Below are 19,169 nucleotides of genomic sequence, written 5' to 3' on the forward strand. Positions count from 1 at the left end.
ACAGTAAGATGCTCAATAAACTTAGGTTAACAAATGAACAAACATGTGAATAAGAGAGAGACCTTTGGGATATTCATTTGTGAAAAGAAGGACTTATTTAAATATTTGTAAGAAACCAAATTCCTAAAAAGGAAGGAAATAATTAAAGATTCTAACTATTTTCTGATGGTCTGTCAGCCTTCTACAGGAATATTACCAATACTTGCTGATATTTTGACTTAGCCATGAACTCACTGATAGGGAATATTTAATATTTGTAAAACCCAAATAATGATATTTGTGAAACAAATATTACTTTCAGACCCCCAAAAGAGCAAAAATACTATATCTATAAAAAGATAAGTGTAATTTGTTTCCTTAAGTGAACAGAAGTGTACCCAAGGGGAAAGGTCACTAACTAGCTAACTACTAGCACATGACCCTATTGCATCTCATTCTGTTTTCCCCCTGATTTTCCTAAATACATCAGAGGATAACTATGAACTATAAATAAGAAAAAGCAGGCAAAATGAAAGTTGTACAAATGTAAATCATCATTCCCAAACCCACTGTTTTATCTTTCCAAGAAATAAGTTGGGATTGTCATAAGATGTAAAATAAATTAGGAAATGAATGCTTCCTATTCTCTTTTGCTGTCACAGCAGTAGGTCAGGTTTTGACTCATGCAGTTATCACTAGTGGGTGAGCAGTCTGGCTCTAAAATCTGTGTTGCTGTTCTAGATAATCATACCACACTCACCTCTCTCTCACTAAATACGAACAGGGGCCATGATAACCACATCTGGTCACAATCCAAGCCTCAGCATTTTTTTTCTGTTTTCATTCCCCCCAGAAAATCCAATATTTAAGGCAACACTTAAATGCAAGTTTAAAGCCTCCATCCAAATAATTAGGGGTTTCAAAGAATAATGTGAGGTTTTTTTTTTTTTTTGTTTTTTTGTTTGGTAGAGTAAGGATTATAGGGTACTTTTGCAATGTTTGGTCTTCTGCATCTCTGAAGATAGTATGTATCCTTCTGTATTTTCACTATCATTTTTTCTTTCAAGTCTGTGTATCTATTTTATTATATTTAGTTCTACTGGGCAAGATAATTATAGCAAAGCTATATGCCAATCATTATCCAAGTAGAGCCAATGTCTCATTGCCTTTTATATTTATACTTAGTCAATATATGAATTTACATGTGAATAAAGAAAAGTCAGAGCCTTTTGTAGATCAGCTTCCTACTGACTGTTTTGGGGATGGAGTTGATGAGTTGGAAAGGCTGATTATCAGGATACAGACTTATAAAATGTTAAATGTGCAGAGTGATATTTTTATGGATGGAAAGATGAACATTGGCATAGAGAAGTGATTTGTTCATAATTTTATAATAAGAATCCAGACCAGAATCCCTTTCTTTACATTTTAAGTCTACCACATCATGCTATTTCCCACATACTGGACACATTCAAGCTCAAAGATGGCGGGAAGATGGATTTCCATCCATGTTGGCAGGAATTGCACTGTATCCCTCATAGAGATCCTAATCCCTACTGAAGGATCAGCCTCCTGCATCTCTACCAGTGTGTTATGTAATGAAATATATATATATATACACAAGTGAGAGGTGATTCTGCAGAAAAGTCATGTTACTCAACTTTGGTCTGATCTGTCCCACTGTGCCTCTGGCTTGGCTTAGGAGAAAGCCTCTTCCCCAACCAGAGCAGTCTTCCCCTGTACTAGCCCTTTGGTCCTTCAGCTACAGCTACAGAAGATGCTTACTGTTGGCTCCCATGCCATCTGGAATGGTGGTGGGGGTGAGGGCGTTGCGCTGCTGGGGATTGATCAGCTGGCTCACAGAAGGCAGCTTGTTCATGTTGTTCATTTTGTTCAGAGGTGGGGAGCTGTTACCATATGAAGACTGAGACTGCATCGAGGTCCTAGGAACACAAATGTGGGAATCATGGTCAGCATAGGACTGGTCATTTCCAACAGGTCTTAGATTAAAACACGGCTACAAACCATATGCTTGCAAATTGTTCTTCCAAGACTGATGATAAGAAGTTATTTGCGTTTCCAGAAGATAATATTTCCAAGACAAGGGAAGGAATGCAAAGCTCCCACCAAATTATGTTTTCCCTGAATGTGGAGGGTATAAAGTGTAATATCTTTATGAAGTATCTCCTTTGTGAGAGGGAAAATAACAGTATCCTCCTTTTGCCCTTAGTATTTCCTCCATTCTCCTTCTCTTTCTGTCATCATCTCAAACAAGTTTGAAAAATAGTAAGGAAAAAGAATTCAGAAAAGATACAAAGGCTGATGAAAGACATGGAGATGCAAAGCTCAGATTGTAGCTCAGGCACTCCATCTGTAGCTTCGTAGGCCTATTGGGATATACAGAATATAACTGTAAAGCCAATCAAATAGGACATTTGGAAGCACATCCCACCAGCATACCCAGGCCCTAGGTTGGAAGCATGCTTTCTCAGCTGAGGGGTTCATGGGCCATGTGAGGACCTGCTGCAATGCCAACAGCCTTTCTAGGCAGGAGGTATAGAATGAGGATCAGATAATCCAAATTTTAGCCCCCTTCAGATACATTAGGAAGCTATAGTCCCTATGCAAGCTACTAATTAACAACCTAGACTTTGTTTCTTTAACAGAAAACTATAAATTACAATCACATGTGTGTACCCATGCTAACATCTAATGTCATTAGATGTTAAAGCTTGGAAAGCTAAAGAGAAACAGACTTCATTTCTGAGATGCTCATAAAATAGCAGTTACATGGGGAAAATAATCCTCCTACCATGGAGGGCTATAAAAAGAACTGGAAAAGAAGAGAAAAACAGTTTTTTAGATCACAGCAGTTATAGCAAGTAATTATTTTGACCATACAACAAATTTTGACTTAAAGCATATTTCTAACCTGTAGTTGGAAAAATTCCCCTTTAACATTCCTCAAACAATATGTATTATTTGGTCCCTATTTTCCTCCTTCTTGCATTAGCCATATTTATATTAAAGGACAAATTTTAAATAAATGTCTCTGAGGTGTATTGCATAAATATGTGATACAAAATTTTGAGGCTTTGTAAATGAAACCAGGTTTCAAACAAGCAGAGCACAATGTTTGAAAAAAAATTATAAAATGACTCTGAGCACTTGAGTGTCATAGGGGGTGGTAGTCTTTGAAAATCCCATCATGTGTCCTCTACAATTATGTGTAACCAGGAAAGCCCCCATACCCTATTGCTGAAGAGCCACAGCCAGGGTAATGTAAACAATATGCTATACATTCATTTGCATTAAATTAGCATTCTCATGAAAAATTAACAAATCCACTACATTTTACAATCACTGACTTTAAGGTAGGAGGACACTAATTTTTTTCTTTAGCTCTTCTCCTGTACCCACAATTATAGGTCCAAATTGTATAAACAGGTCTTGATGTAATAAGTCCTCTTAATTCATACTACTTCAGATTGCTCTCTTTCATACACGTTCTCAATGACTATGACAACAACCCTGTGGGCACACATCACATATGGCAGGGCAGGGATGGGCAGAAATTATTATTACTTTTTAACAGAGAAAAGCAAGTGTGAGGATTTAAGAGGAAAAAAATGTGGCAAGGTTGCACATTGCTGAATGGAGGGGTTACAGGTAAAGTAGGTCTCTTGGCATCTTGTTCAAGAGCTTTTGTTTGTTTTCATTCTATGACACCTCCCAGAGAAGTATGGGCAATAGGTTACAGGATCAAGAAATGGGTTACGTGGTAAGAGAAATGTGGGAGACTAACATAGACAGGGACCAAAGCAGGTAATAAACAGAGCCACTCCAGCTGCCACCAAGTATTTCCTAATCCACTCCATGCCTGTGCGGGAGCCTGGCAGAAGAACCAGCACATTTAAACCTATGCAAGAACTTCTGTAAGTCCACTCTAAAGTATAGAAAAGCACAGGGCAGGGAAATGAAGAGATCTTTTGCCAGTTGCTTTTTCACTGTCTTTGCTCACTATAAAGTACCTAAGATGTTAGGTGACCCATTTTTCCAGATGCAGGTTGGCCCTCTGTAACCAAAAGAGACCTCCTTCTGTCTCCCCTTCTCCAAAATATCCAAGAACTTAAGTACAAAAAGAACTTACAGACACCTTGTTTGAACCACCATTAGGAAAATAAAAGTATATTTATAAGATTTGCATTCACCCTGTAGTAAATGCCACTTTGTACATCCTGTTACAAATCCCTCTCCCTCGTTTTCATTTTTTTTAGTATTTATTAGTTCATTTGTGATTTATTGTCATAATCTACTTAATTTGACAAAGGTAGATCAGAAACCACAGGTGAAAAGGAAGGAAGGTGGATTTTGGAGTCTGTGGAAATATCTAGGTCACCTGGATCTGACACAGGTGAATTGACTTTGGAGGTTACACAAGTGTCTCCCAAGTTGCATTTTCTTAATCTTTAGAAGAGGCATGAGACTCACTCTGGAAGGTTCACTATTAAGATTGAAGGAGGTCAGGTAAGGTGTGTAGTGATTTGTTGGCACTCAAGGAACACTGGTTCTTTTCACTCTAAGAAATGAAAACTCACTTTAACCCTAAATGGTGAACCCTGTAACAATGGAAGGGAACAACTTAGGAATTAATAGAACTGGCCAGAGGTCACAGAGAATTTTTTCATTGAACAAATTCAGAAACCAGGGTGAGCAAATGATTGAGGGAAATTCTGAATGCATTCCCTATAATGTATAAGTGTGCTTTAAAACCACAGACCATCAGAATAATCTGTTTATTAACAAACTCACAGTGTCCGAAATAGAAGGATCTCGTTAATAACCACTGCACACTCAGGAAAAAGGAAGGAGTCTGAATAAATTCATGGTTAATTTACAGGGCATGAAAGAACAACCATATTTTTTCCACTATAAATATGATGTCATGATCCTTGCCAAATAGTCCCCCAAATTTCTGGAAAAATTAAAGAGAAAGAAAAGCATTTGAGAAAATAGGACCTGTGCAGTGTTGGTTTTCTCATGTCTACTTCACTGTGTTCCCATCATTTCAACCAAAAGCAAAAAATAAAATAAAGTGAGAACATAGCTCTGTCAGAAAAAATAACATGGTTTAGGCCTGACATTGTTTTTTCTGGAGTCTCACTAAATATTTCTAAGAACTTAGTGTAATGGAGATATTGAAATGTATATCTCATATATGTCTAGTTTTGAGGAAAAATCTTAGTGAAGCCTCACCCCAGTTCTTTACTCTAACAACATCAGCTTCTGTGCTAAGAATAAAATTCAGAATTTCAGAACTTTTGGTTTTCCATCACTCAGGATTAGAAATCATATTTCTTCATTCCAACTCTAATGATTGTCTATGTGGTGAATGTCAAAACTCCTAATAAGCTACAGCTACATTCTTTTAACTTTCAAAAGAAGCCGAGAATTACACAAGCTTTTTTTCTTTTGACTTTCCATTACTCATGGGGAAAAAAAAAAAAAAGCATCTCTGTAGAACAGTTTGATGATACCTTGGGGGAAATTTATTTTTTTCTAAACTAGTTCTTATAATATGAGAAGGGAGGGAAATAACAAATGTTGAGAAGAATACCCCATATAACTTGAGGAAGATATGGGGGAGATATGCCCTCAGAAAAGGAATGGGACCTCTCTACATTTGCCCCAGTACTGTCCTGCCCGTGACCCTTCTAACCCAGCAATCCCTCTTGTACCGACAAGTGCAAAATTGATTCCCTAGCTGGTCAACGTTTCTTTCAAATATGTTTCATGATTTTAAATATGTGCATTTATATAAAATTGACTAAAAACATATCAAAAACTTACATAAAATTGAAAGAAAAAGCAAATGTTAATAAAGGCAAACATACTTACCAATCTTTTAAGGGATTTGTGAATTGAATTTATAAGACAAACTGAAAACTCTTTGCAAATGTAACAAGACCATCTGCTTTTACTAACATACTTTTATCTCAAACATAAAGCTATAATTTCTCAAGAATTTATCTAATCTACTAGATTAGTTTCATTTAGAACAACTTCTTTTGTCATTTTAAAAGCAATTACTCAAAGCAAAGACAATAGGTCCTATAACAGATTTCTGGCCAAATATTTGCTAATGCTTATGTCATGTTGGGTCTTAATTTAAATTCATTTTAGAAAATTTGCCAATGGAAGACAATTTGAGGCTTGTTCAGAGATGTCAATAAAAAATACTGTGGCCCCACCAGAATGAAATTAAACACTCAGAGCACCAAAATATTTTTAAGCTACTTTAGACATTATAATTAATTTTTCAGGTTGATGACTTTGATACAGCGTATCTTAAATAAAAACACCAAATATATATGCAAGAATTATATGCAGGACCAAAGTGATTATTCTATTACACTCATTCTTTAGCCCTAACTCATGGTACTTCAAGCATTTATGTATTCTAGTATCTAAGGGAAAAAAAGTCAAGAGAGACAGAAACAAAAACTGCAAGATAAACCAAGATGCAAAAGTTTATTGAAAATTAAAATCACACATCCATAAAGCAACAACCTCAATAACAAGAAATCATTGTCTTGGTGACAGATTGAAGTGCTAGTGACCTGTGGGAAGATGGGGGAGGGTGGGTAAAGCCTTTACACTATATCTTAATATGGAAAGAAAAAGATTCTCAACTCTTTGAGTCAAAAAACAAATAATGAAAGCAAAGAAAATCATCTATTTTTTTTCTCTGTAACTTATAGACCAGAAATATTGATTTTAGCATGTCTGCTTGGACATCTGTTAACCAAAACATCTCTCTCCTGGATAAATGACACTGAGCATAGTCAGTAACCTGGCTGATTTTATGGTGGGTAGGATTGAGAACCAGGAGCCCCAGTTAAATAAATGAATCTTAGATTTGGTAAGAGGACTCTGAATTCCATTTTGGACATGGTGTAATGGTAAACAAGTACTTGGGGCAATATTTCTGGGTGGCTTTACCTTCCTATTAAAACCAACCACAAAGCTAGTTTACCTTCCTTGGGGTCTAAACAACAATTCAAGGGTTAAGTCTTTAGGGTTTCGTAGGCAAACAACACTATCATATCAGATGGTGACCTATGGTGCAGAGAAAACTCAGACAGAGCACTGAAGAACTTTCTACCTGTACATGAGGAGAGGATACTAAAAATGCAAATTCTCAAAAAGAGGAAAAGAGCACCCACCTTGCCCTCAACGTAGGCTACTTAAGGTGATCATCACCTCTCTGCCCAGCAGTGCACATGGTGCCCTAAATTGTTACTATTTGCAATATAACTGCATGACCAGCATTAAAAGGGCCTGACTGAGTCCCTCAGCCGCCGATGCATTACCTATGTACAGACAATAACAATTTTTGTCTCCTTTTTTTAAAAAGACATCTTAAGTTTGAGACCTGCTCAAAAGCTTCATTATGAGTTTGAGAAACACAAGGGAAGGGAAAAGAAAAGGGTTCCAATAAACATCCTAATGGCCCCTCTTCGGCTTAACCCCTCCCTCTCAGGAAACAACAGAAATCTCACGGACATACACAGTGGTTCCTGTCTGACCAATGTCAGATCTAAGGATACAAAATCTGCAGAAAGCGTCCTTTCTTTAAAGTTTTGAGTCCCTTCAAAAGATTTTCTCACTAGTGGCTGTGTGCCTTTGAGCAGTTGAGTCTCTAAGCCAAAGTGTCTTCAAGTTCTGTTTCCAAAGGCTGGATACAAACACATATACACACATGGAAACCCAACAAACACACACTTGAAATACAGAGACACAGTTCTATGGGTACACTGATCGGTTTGGGGGGTTGGAATGTCTAAAGAAGACGTCAGATTGTTTCGGAGTTTCTCTCCGGGGCTCCACAAGTTCATTCCTGAGGCAGGCTGAAAGGAGACTGCGGAGAGGAACCAGAGAAAAGAAAAGATGAAGGCTTAAAACTTCACATATCCAAATCTAATGAATGCAGAAACACTTTCCTCACACCTTCATGATCATAGTACAGACAGGATAGAATGCCTGCAAAGGGATTTTTGTTCCTTCCTAATTTTCCTCCTTTATATTATCCAGAAATTTCTCCTTTTCAAGAATTTTATGAAGAAGAAATGAGGTAGGGCTGTAGTAGGTAGCCACGCGTAAAAGTCTGAATCATCTGTCGAAATTATTTAAAAAAAAAAACAAACAAACTGGATTTCTCAGATCACTTCTGAGACCAGGTTGGGGCCCAGGCATATTATTTTTAACAGGTTCCAAATGGGGATTCATTTGAGAGTTCTGGATACAGGGTAGGTCACAGTGCTTCATACAATGCTTGGCATAAGGGTTACTGGACTCAACTAATTCAAAAAGGGAGTGCAAAAACAAGAATAAACTTTAAGCTTTCACAAAATGTCATCTGCCCAATTATTATACTTCATTACTGTTCATGTCTAGCCAAACGATGAAGTATGAAGAAATGTGATCTTATCTCAGTATGGGGGTTGTGTCGTCATGCGTTTGTGAACTATTAATGAGAATTTTGTATGGTGCCCAGATTGAGATGGATAAATACCTTAATCCTTTCAGTCACAAACTTGGCCTATAAATGCGTATATCAAATTCATGACAGCAACTTTTGCATAATTAAGAAATCAATTGTGCCACAAGGATGCCAGGAACAAGCCCTTTTATTTTGCTAAAGGTTGTGCAACTCCATGAACTGTTCGGGAACTATTTTCCAGACTGGCTTTCTGAATCCTACTTGTTTACTCCTTTCAGATGAACAAAGCCATTTTTACTTGGTTAGCTCTGAGAACCAGTAAACCATCAAAAACCAGTACTATCTCAACAGAATCTGCCAAAATACAAATTGGTGTGGAAGCAACTTATTGCCAACTAAAGAACCAGAGCTTTGACTCCTAGTCTGGATATTAAGGTTTGGTGCTTCTCTCTCAGCAAACAGCATGCAGCAGCATGGGATAGCAAGCAACAATCAAGGTGGTGTGCAATCATGATAAGAGATTATAGACCTAGAACTGAGACCATCCTAGGATGAGATGTGCAATGCAGAGAAGCGATGTAATCTGCATTTCATTAATCTTTGAGTTTTTTCTTTACAACCAATTCAGAGCTAATAAACCTCAGCCTTGAAAGCGTAGTTATGAAGTTCAAAAGTAACACTGCGTATTCTGCAAAATCCTGTGCATTTTCACGACAGCTATCAGGTTGAACCATGTGAAACTGCCAATATTTATTTTTTTTTCATCTATAAGGATAGCAATTTCAAACAAATATTCTGTGAATGTGGGGGATGTCTAGCCAAATTTAGAAACATAACACTAATAACTTCTATTTATTTACATATTTATGTCTTTGGTTTTCACTCATGTTAATAGCCTTTAAAATATTGCTTACTTCTCACAACATGAATACATGGAGCTGTAGAAAAAAATATTAGTACTCTTGAAGATAACCATAGACAAATGAGCTTAAAGAGATACACCTTTAAATCAAAACCGAAAGAATAAAATATCAACTGACATATAACAGAGACTCCAAAATGGGAATTAATACTTGCTTTAGTTATAGTAATACAACTCACTGAACTAGTGAAACAGACCAAACCATTATAAAGAGTTCTATGTTCTAAATTTGATTCAGTCTTATCTGTATTATGAATTGGCTATGAAATCACAGATGTAGTTTGTTGGGCCTCAGTTTTCCTACTTGTGCTGTAAGGGGCTGGAACTGGGCTCTGGCCAATCCTGCTCTGTTGCAATATACTCTGACTTGTGTTACTAATGAGGCACCATCATTGAGTGACCCTGAGAGAGAAGGAAACTCAACGTGAACCTCAGGATGTCTCAGATTTGTATTTAGATTTAAATGGAATTCATCCCATAGAAACTAGAAAAGAAATTTTCCAGAGGAAAGCAAGAGTTAGTTAGGCTAAGCAAAGCTCTAACAGTCATGTTGGCCTGAGAACAGTAGAAGCTAAGAAGGAAGGTCAGCTACAGAAAAGAATAAAAAATAAATAGCATGAGTCTGAGATATAAGACTGCCGAATAGGTGTCAAGCAGCTTGTGAACTGTTTTGCTATGAGTGAATGCCCCTTAGAAATACAAAGACAAGGAGTCTAGCATAAAAATGGGCTCCAATTTGTCCTCTCATTAGAATTAGTCTTCTATAAACATAATGGCCTGTATTTATACCAATATGGGCAAGTTAACGAAAATCAAGTTTCTTCTTAAAAAATGGAAAGCCTACTTTTATCTGTAACAATTTGACTCACAGCAACTCAGTATAAAATCTATCTTTCCTAAAACCTATGATCATGAAGGTAATTGTGAAGGAATTTATAAAAAAGGAAAACCATGCACAAATGAAAAGCAAGCAGAGAGAAAATACACAGCGGGAAAGCAATAGAAGTAATTAAAGTGGAAATATTTTACTGCTACCTTGTAGAAAGTATATTCCCTTTCCACAAATTTTCCTTCTAGTAAAAAGAAAAATATAAAATTGATTCCTTACCAGAATAAAATTGATACTATGTTTTGGGAAGGAAATGTCGAGCTATGACAGGCATTTTCCAAGCTGATTTCCTCTTTTAACATTATTGCCAGAAAATTAGATTTCCATTTTTCTTTGTCTAGTCATTCATGGTCTTTCATGAAGATTTGCATGAAAATTAAAGAGCTGAAAAATTCAGCTGAAAAATAAAGCAACTGGAGAATTTATATAGATGCCTATCAGTCACTGGGACCCAAGTATGTATAATGTTTTACAAAGGAATAATTAGACCAAATGTCTATATTTTGCAAAGATTTCATTTTGTAGTTAGATTTCCATGCATAAGTTATCACAGCTGTAAGATAACAACTCAAAACCATGCATATCATACTTTCAAATGAACAACCCAGAAAACTATAAGCTATTAATTCCCCACTATTATCTGTGGTTATGTGTGCAAAAAGGTGCAAATATGTTCCTAAAATCTTTTGAGCTAATTTTATGGGCACAATGCATTTTCTTCTCTGATGAAATAGATCATTTTATAAAACATACATAATAAAAAAAAGTTCCCTTTGGAGCAAGCCAATCAGACAACAATCATGGGGATAACTTATTGTGTAGGGATACAGGCTATGTATTTTCAAGTATACCATGTAAACAACACAAATAGCATCTGTCCCTGATTGATGTCAATCCTACTGGATTGTGAAATCTCTAAAATAAAGACATTGTACTATCCCTTCTCTTGTATAATCTATACAGGCTATTTTAAATTGTCATATTAATTTACACAATGCTGAGAATTAATTTCCAGAGCTCTCTTCAAATTCAAAAGGAATTTTGGTTTGGAAGGCACCACTGAATTGTAAACCACGAGAAGGCAGGAGCTCCATTTTTCTCATTTCTATCTTAATGCTTTCACGTAACAGATCTTCAGCACACACTTGTGTGATCAAGTCAACTATTATAGTCTTATCTGATAAAGGAACTGGTGTTATTATCCATTTTATATTTGGATAGACAGGCCTCACTTTCTAAGATACACACACATACACACACACACACATACATATACACATACGTACGTACATACATACACAAGAGATCTCAGTTATAGGCTACTGTAGTTTTTGTTAGTTAAGGCAATGTCATTTTAAAACTCACATTAGGATTTTCGAAAACCTTTTAATAGCTGACAATATACATACTAGCTCCTGAATACACATATGCAATAAAAACTGCACTTCAAGAAGCAATGGAAGAAGGGCCACTTATTTATTTATCAGAGTGTTTGGCAAACTATAGAAAGTGGGCCAAATCTGGCACATAAGGTAACAATGGATTTTACATTTTTCAACTGGGGAATACTTAAAGAGTACTGTTCATGTCGTGTAGTAAAAATATGAAATTCAAAATTCAAGACCCATAAATAAAGTTTCATGGTAACAGCCATCTCATTCATTCACGTATTATTTGTAGCTACTTTTCTGCTCCAAGAGCAAAACCAAGCAGTTGCAAGAGACTATATGAACTAAAAGCCTAAAATATTTCCTACCAGTGCTCTACATAAATAATGTTTACCAATCCCTTTGCTAAATGGTCAGAACCTTCCCTATTATCTGGAGTAAACAAACAAAGAAACAAAAAGGAAATGGTAGCACAAAACAACTAGTACAGCATGACATGTCACTAAACTCTATTCCAGAGTGAACCAAAAGCAATTTGGGACATTTTATAATTCCAAGATATACGTGTCTTGGGGAAAGGACTTATCCCTTCTGGGTCTGTAAATGATGTTTCAGTTCTCTATTTCTTTGATCCCTGTTGTATGATTTTATAAGAACTAAATTGATTTTGCACTTGAATATATTAACATATATTTCCATCTGATACCCCCTAAAAGCCATATGATTGGCAATAGGAATTCTGTCTGCAACCCAGAGCTCTAATTCTCCATTGGAATATAGTCTCCATGGAACCACCTGATTAAACGTCCTGATCAGCCTTATGTAAAACACCATATAGCTATGATATGCAAAACTTTCATACTGAAAGTAAATGATGAAATCCCTTCCAGCCAGAAAGTATATTAAATGCTCAAATAGCTTAAAGTCCTTTGAAGAGAGAGCATGAGTGTTTCTTGTCCTCCTGCTGTTCCCCACACACTGAAGACAACGGATACTCAGCAAGTGCCTCCTGTCTATCAGAGCTGAACTCCAGCACCTCAACCACATTCATATTTATTAAAGAAAGAATAAGGAGTCCTTTTCATTATACTTATCATATTCCTATAATAGCTAATAACATCAGAGAAAACTATTATTGATTGTTCATTTACCCTTTATTTAAAAGGTCATCTTTGCCTTAAAAAGGTAATTTTTGGTTTTATTTATTTTTGCCTAAAACATTAAATGTTTGGGTTTCTCAAATGTGCATATATATATGTCATGTGGTAAAAATATGAAATTCAAAATTCAGGACCCATATATACACACACATACATATTCTATCTATCTATGTTCATTTATCTATAGAAACTCTGTCAATACTTCTAGCACATATTCAATTAAGTGATTATTCTTAAGATAAGTGATTAGTCTTAATCACTAAAAGGTAAGTGTAAAGAGAGTCCTGATTGGTCAACTTTTCATTGATTTATAAGAGTTATTCTATTCTTGTTAGTCATAAAACAATTAATATCATCAAAGATCCAAGAGTCAAGGTGGAACTTAATATATAAATTGGCTATGTGTATATGCTAATCTCTCCTGCTCATATAAAAACGTGGTGCTAGAAGACAGTCTAGAGCAAGGATGCTCAAACATGGCCACATGGTATTACACTGTCCTTCTGCACTTGGGACATTTTCCCAAGGAACATACAGTGGGTCTCTGAATCCTTCTCCACAAAGCACTCAAACAAGTCATGGTGTAGTAAAACCTCTTCTCTCTCTAAAGTCTATGGCAGTATTCCTAAAAATGGATTGTGCATTTCAGGAGATGAACAAAAATCCATCAGGATGAAATAAGATTTTATGTTTTTAAATATACATGTTATTACTATAATCAAGCATTAGTAGTAACTCTGTTAGTATGAGTTTCTGTTTTTAATTTCAAAACAGACAAAACTTGTCAAAGAGAAGGTTACGATGAGGCACACAGAAAGCTCAAACTGAAAAATAAGTGCCACAACAACTCATCTAAAGCTATTATGATCTGCTACACTGCCCATCAACATTCTATTGCTGGTGTACATAAGCAGTCACGCTTGCCCATGCCTCCTTGAATGACAGATGGACACACTCACTGTTTCTGAAGTAAGTGCTGGTGTTGTTGTTGCTGCTGCTGCCTGTATGTTTCAATCGTGTGCTGAGGAAGATACTGCATCAGCTCCAGAGACTCTTTGATCTTCAATAGCATTTCATAAGTCTCTCGGCCCCTCACCTATGTAAGCGAGAAGAAGGAAAGATGGGACAATGAAGAACTGTAGAATTGTTAGAAATGCAGTCGGTCTTCCTTATGCATGGATTCTGTATTTGTAACTTCACCTGCTTATTAACATTTATGTGTGACATGAAAATCAATACTCTTGGCACTTGCAATGGTCATTCACAGACACGCACAGTGATGAAAAGCTTACGTCACCTGTGCTTATTCCCAGCTGAGGGTGAACAAGGAGAAGGACTGCCTTCTTGTTGCTGCTCTCATGTTTCGAACAGTGTCCTTTTCGTGGTCTGTTTAGTAGCATAATTTCACATTTTTGTTCTTTTTGTTGGTAATTTTGCTGTATTAAATGTCCCTAATACAATGCTAAAGGGCTGTTTTATGTCCCTATGTGCAAGGCCATGCTGTGCTTTTTTGAGAAAATACTTGAGTTAGATAAACTTCATTCCAGGCATCAATTATAGTGCTGGGGGCCAGGAATTCAATGTTAATGAGTCAAAGTATATATTAAATAGGATGTCTTTATACAGAAACACATGTAACACCTGGTTATGTACTGATCTGTTGATGTAATGTTGGGACCAGAGATTCACAGGAACCTAATCTTTTATTTCCCCTAGGAGCAATGATTAACTATTCATAAATATAGTTTTCATAACAACTTCATAAAACATGACTACCATAAGAAACAAGAATCAACTCTGGAAGGACGAAAAGTTTTCAGCAGAGACAAAATGTGCTTCCTTTTAAAAGAATCTCTTAAAAGCTTAAAAATGTTAAGACAAAGGCCAGGAACAGGATGAGGTGAGCAGGGTCCTGAGTGTGAGTGCCTATTTAAATTGACATTGCTAGGTACTTTGCTTGCTTCAACCCAGTCCCCAACCTGAGCACGCAGTGCAGAATTGACCAGAATTTGAAAATGGAAGGAGACTCTCTCCCTTGTGCTGGGTTAAATCCCAGCCCTGGGGGCCCTTCACTGAGCAGCTTTGCCTACCCTTCCTCCTTTGGTCTGCAACCTGATTTCTTCCTGTGCATCCATAGCTCCAGCCTCAGTCCACTGAGGCATGTATCTCATTACTTTGTAACTGCCCATGTGCTCAGTGGAAGACTAGCTCTCTGAAGGCAAGAACTGTGTCCTACTGCTCTCTAATTGCCCAAGGACTGGCCCATTTCTCCCTTAATGAATACCACGAAACACATGCTGAATTGATAGAATTGTTACCCCCACCCTCACATGCACTTAAATTTTGCTTATTTTCCCAAATTTCAACATGTAACCCATTACAGAGTACTTCTTCCTAAATTAAAATTTCACTAACTTTTCAGAGAATTCCCATGTTATAGGCTGAAAATAGTAAGTATTTGGGGATATTTAATATATCAGGGTAATGCTTTACCTAAAAGTCACAAATCCATTGCCATAAGTAGCCTGAGAAACAAGACACTGAGAAGCTCAGATGATTCGATGTTTGACTGGTTGATTGGTTGACTGGTTGTCTGTTGCCCAAGGGCCAGGACCCAGGGAAGGTGTGGAGCAAGATGTGACACACCTAAACCTGTTGAGTGGCTTTAGCTTAGATCCCAGGGCAGCAGCTCACAGTGGCTCTCTTGGCCCAGTGTGCCTGTCTCATGTCACTTAGATGGCATTTAGGACTATACTGGGCACCAAAATTTATTGCCACTCTAGATGACAAAGACCTAAGATAGCAGAAATTCAATGAACTACAACCATAATCTAATTAAGTAAGGTTATTAGTGACCCTGAGAACTGGGCCAAGCCTCTGACTATTCACATATAATTGAAGATTCTGCCTTGCTAGACTTTTTTTTTTTTTTCTGGTACTAGTGATTAAACTCAGAGGCACTATACCACTGAGCCATATCCGTGGTTCTTTTCATCTTATTTTGAACAATCTTGCTAAATTGCCCAGGCTGTCTTTGAACTTGTGATCCTCCTGCCTGAGCTTCCCCAGTATCTGGGATTACATGTGTGCACTCACTGTACCTAGTTCCTTGGCTTTCAATATTACACTCCCGAAAAAGAAAACGAAAGTTCCCAACACCCAGAAATGATTAATTTTTTTTTTTAAGGTCAGAGTAGAGATTAGAAGTTTATTAAAGGACAGCAGAAAAGACTTCTCCCGGAGGAAGAAGGGGACCCAAGAGGTGGAATCCTAGGAATGATTAATGCTTGAGGAAATGGAGTGCTTATTACCCTGATTTGAACATTATGCATTGTACACAATGTATCCAATTATAATGTACCCCTTAAAGAAGTACAAATATTATGTTTCAATAAAAAATAAGGAATCACATTCAATATGTGATTTCTTAATTCTATAATTGCTATATTTCAACTTTGTGAACTTTTTTTTGACAAAATTTGCATACTAAATTGTTATGTCCACACTGTCTTGTCTTATCATTCACAGATAATAAAGTACAAGTTTATTTTAAATATCTGGGATACAAAAATATTGTTAGGAGGGTATCATTGTTTGGGAGAGAAGATAAGTAGAGAAGCTCATGCTATTAAAGTATTTCAACTATGAAGGAGAAGGGTAATTTCTTGAATTTAAAATATATATTCTTTTTGCTTTATTTTGATACCTCCCCCTACACATTATGGACTGAACATTTATGTCTTTTCATAGACTTCATACCCTAACCCTCAAAGTGATATTAGGATGTGGGGTCTTTGGTAGGGTATATAGATCACTTAAGTGGAACCTTCATGAAGATTAGTGCCCTCATGAAAGAGACCCTGGAGAGCTCTCTGGCCTTCTGTACACCTGTGGGCCATGAGATGAAGGCAGTTTGCAACTCAAGAGGGCCCTTTCCAGAGCCTGACAGGCTGGCACTTTGATTTTAGACTTCTGATCTCCAAAACAGTGAGTAATAAATTTCTGTTATTCATAAGCCATCTCAGCTATGTTACCTTGTTGCAGCTCCAAATTGACTAAGATAGCTTCTATGTCACCACCACAGATAATTGGATGATTACCATTAGTAAAATCTCAGTATAAGACTGGTAAAATAAGGCAATCATGAACATCCACAGGAGACTCACTGGTAAATATAACAGCTCATCATCTGGGGATCTTCGTTTCTTGATGGATGTCATCTGGATGCCATGTGTGTTCTGACGAAAAGCTGGTGGAAGAAAAAGGCAAGTTTCATCCTGGGAACATTTGTGAAGCAAATGATATACATTAAACATATTGCGTTATTAATATTAATATTCATAACATTTAATAACACATGCTGAACAAACATGTAGCTCCAGCAACACCCATGACATTGGTCCTAAGCATCCATTTAATTGGTGATGACTACTTTTACATTAAATGAAATTTTACCAATAATGGGGTAGGGAAAGGTTGGAAGCAATAAGTGAAAGAAGGAAATTCAGGATGCTGGGAAATGTCCTTTAGTTTAAGTTATGAGGCAAGAAACCTCTGCTTTGCTCATTTGTGTGTGTCTGTAAAGAGTTATTAGGAAAAGAAAGAAGACTCACTTCTGCATTTCATATTTTAAGGCATTTATTTATTTCCCAAAGAGGCAAATGAATGTTACATAGACTGTCTTAATAATGGTAAAGTGAGGGAATTAATGGGAGATCAATTCCTAAGTTTCCCCAAATTAAAAGTGATACCCATCTAGGATCCAGTGGACAGAGACTATCCTTCTACCAAAAATCAGTCTATCTATAAATTAATGATTTCAATTAAGAATAGAGTACTTAGGGAAGAGTTAGGAACTATGCCATCAGGCAGGCTAAAGAGTACATTTAGAATGGACATATTTATCTATTCTATATCATATATATGATTTTTTGAGGAAAGATCAGAAAAAGGGAGAGCTCCATAGAAAAAGCATATCATACTGAACAGAAGTTGATGGTGATGAATTTGTTTGTAAAGTATAATACAATTTTTAAATTTTTCTGGATACTAATCAGTGATGATTAAACCCTTTTAATAAAATAAGTCATAGTGTACTGGTATACTTTAAAATACTTGTAGTGCTATCCAGCTTATGCAAGTATACCCTTCTAGAATCAAATTTTACCACAAGTGAGAAAGACATGGGGGTCATTGGTTTTCAAACCCTGTCATTTTGGGTTCTAGGACTCTATGCAGTGGCTGCAGGTAGACCATGGAGCTGTCGACTATCCCTTCAGCCTGAATAGCTCTGCTTTCATTGATTCTACATTATAGGTTCCTTGAAATATTTTATTTGTTAAAAAGCTTCCAATGATTAAAAATCAAGTTTGAAAACGTGAAATTACTGAGGCCCCAAGAGGGTCATATATGTGAAGTCAAGACTCAATGAGACCCTAATCTACAGAGCCCCATACTGTGCTTGGCAAAATTTGTCCACAAATATTACTGTTCTCATAGTCATGACATGGGCAGTGCTATTTTAGGCCTCATGCTTAATAGTAGGAAGATAAATTGATACCAACAGGATAGATACTGGTTCTCAAACTTTTGATATCATTAGAATCACTTGAATTGCCAGGCTGCACACCCAAAATTACTGATAGAGTAAGTCTGAGGCCTAGAAATTTACATTTCTATCCCATTTCTAGATGATGTTGCTGCTACCTGTGTGTTGGTCACCTTCTAAGGACTCTTGTACTAAGAAATCTGGGCACAGACTGTGTTTGTAAAGCCACAGTGTTACACCTGGGATTCACCTCAGTGCCTCCAACAGGTTATGCCTTCTCTCACCGACTCTCAAGTCATATTTGCTGCTGATGTGCACAGGTCTCACCCTACAGCTTCTCCAACGTCACCCCAACCCTTACATCTGGAGAAGACTCAGTCCTACCCCACGGGCCGGCCACTACATCTACTTACGGCGCTTCGTACCATCGCCGTTCTTTGTGCTGTCCGAAACTTGCTGCTTCCTGATGCTGTCTTCGTCTGCCTTCCTGTCTCTTCCTGGGCAAGCACAGATCCGGGCCTCAAAGCAACGGCGGCCCAGGACCTGCCCACTAGGAATCAGAGAAGAGAAGAGGAAGGGGTTAAAGTCAGAGAATTTAAAGGCCTCCTAGAGTCCTCCCATTTCTGTCCCCACTGCACATGGGCACCCTCACCACCCGTTCCGCGTGGCTGCTCTGAGGAAGGACCCGGAGCACTTGGCAGAACACGAAAGTGCTTCCATGCCACTAGCAATATTAGTAAATAACATTCCATTTGTTCTGCAAAGAACCTCCAAGCCATT

At 37.1% G+C, this 19,169-nt stretch overlaps 1 protein-coding gene across 9 annotated transcripts in view; it reads right to left on the reverse strand.

Annotated features, from left to right (window-relative positions):
* Tp63 (tumor protein p63) overlaps window positions 1–19,169 on the reverse strand; it is a 217,433-nt gene that overhangs the window by 7,687 nt on the left and 190,577 nt on the right. For 7 of the 9 annotated variants that reach the window (XM_026389329.2, XM_026389326.2, XM_026389325.2 and 4 more), the window contains 4 exons: window positions 18,803–18,939; window positions 17,008–17,090; window positions 13,801–13,937; window positions 7,399–7,900 (listed from right to left, as the gene is read on the reverse strand). In XM_026389329.2, the coding sequence (XP_026245114.1) occupies window positions 7,786–7,900; window positions 13,801–13,937; window positions 17,008–17,090; window positions 18,803–18,939 (472 nt within the window). In that variant the 3' untranslated portion in view covers window positions 7,399–7,785. Of the gene's footprint in view, window positions 1–1,764; window positions 1,923–7,398; window positions 7,901–13,800; window positions 13,938–17,007; window positions 17,091–18,802; window positions 18,940–19,169 lie in introns of those variants that run through there. The other 2 variants (XM_026389332.2, XM_026389327.2) reach the window with 2 other exon arrangements.

Source organism: Urocitellus parryii, chromosome 2 (genome assembly GCF_045843805.1).
Source record: "Urocitellus parryii isolate mUroPar1 chromosome 2, mUroPar1.hap1, whole genome shotgun sequence".
In the NCBI taxonomy this organism is placed as follows: Eukaryota; Metazoa; Chordata; class Mammalia; order Rodentia; family Sciuridae; genus Urocitellus; species Urocitellus parryii.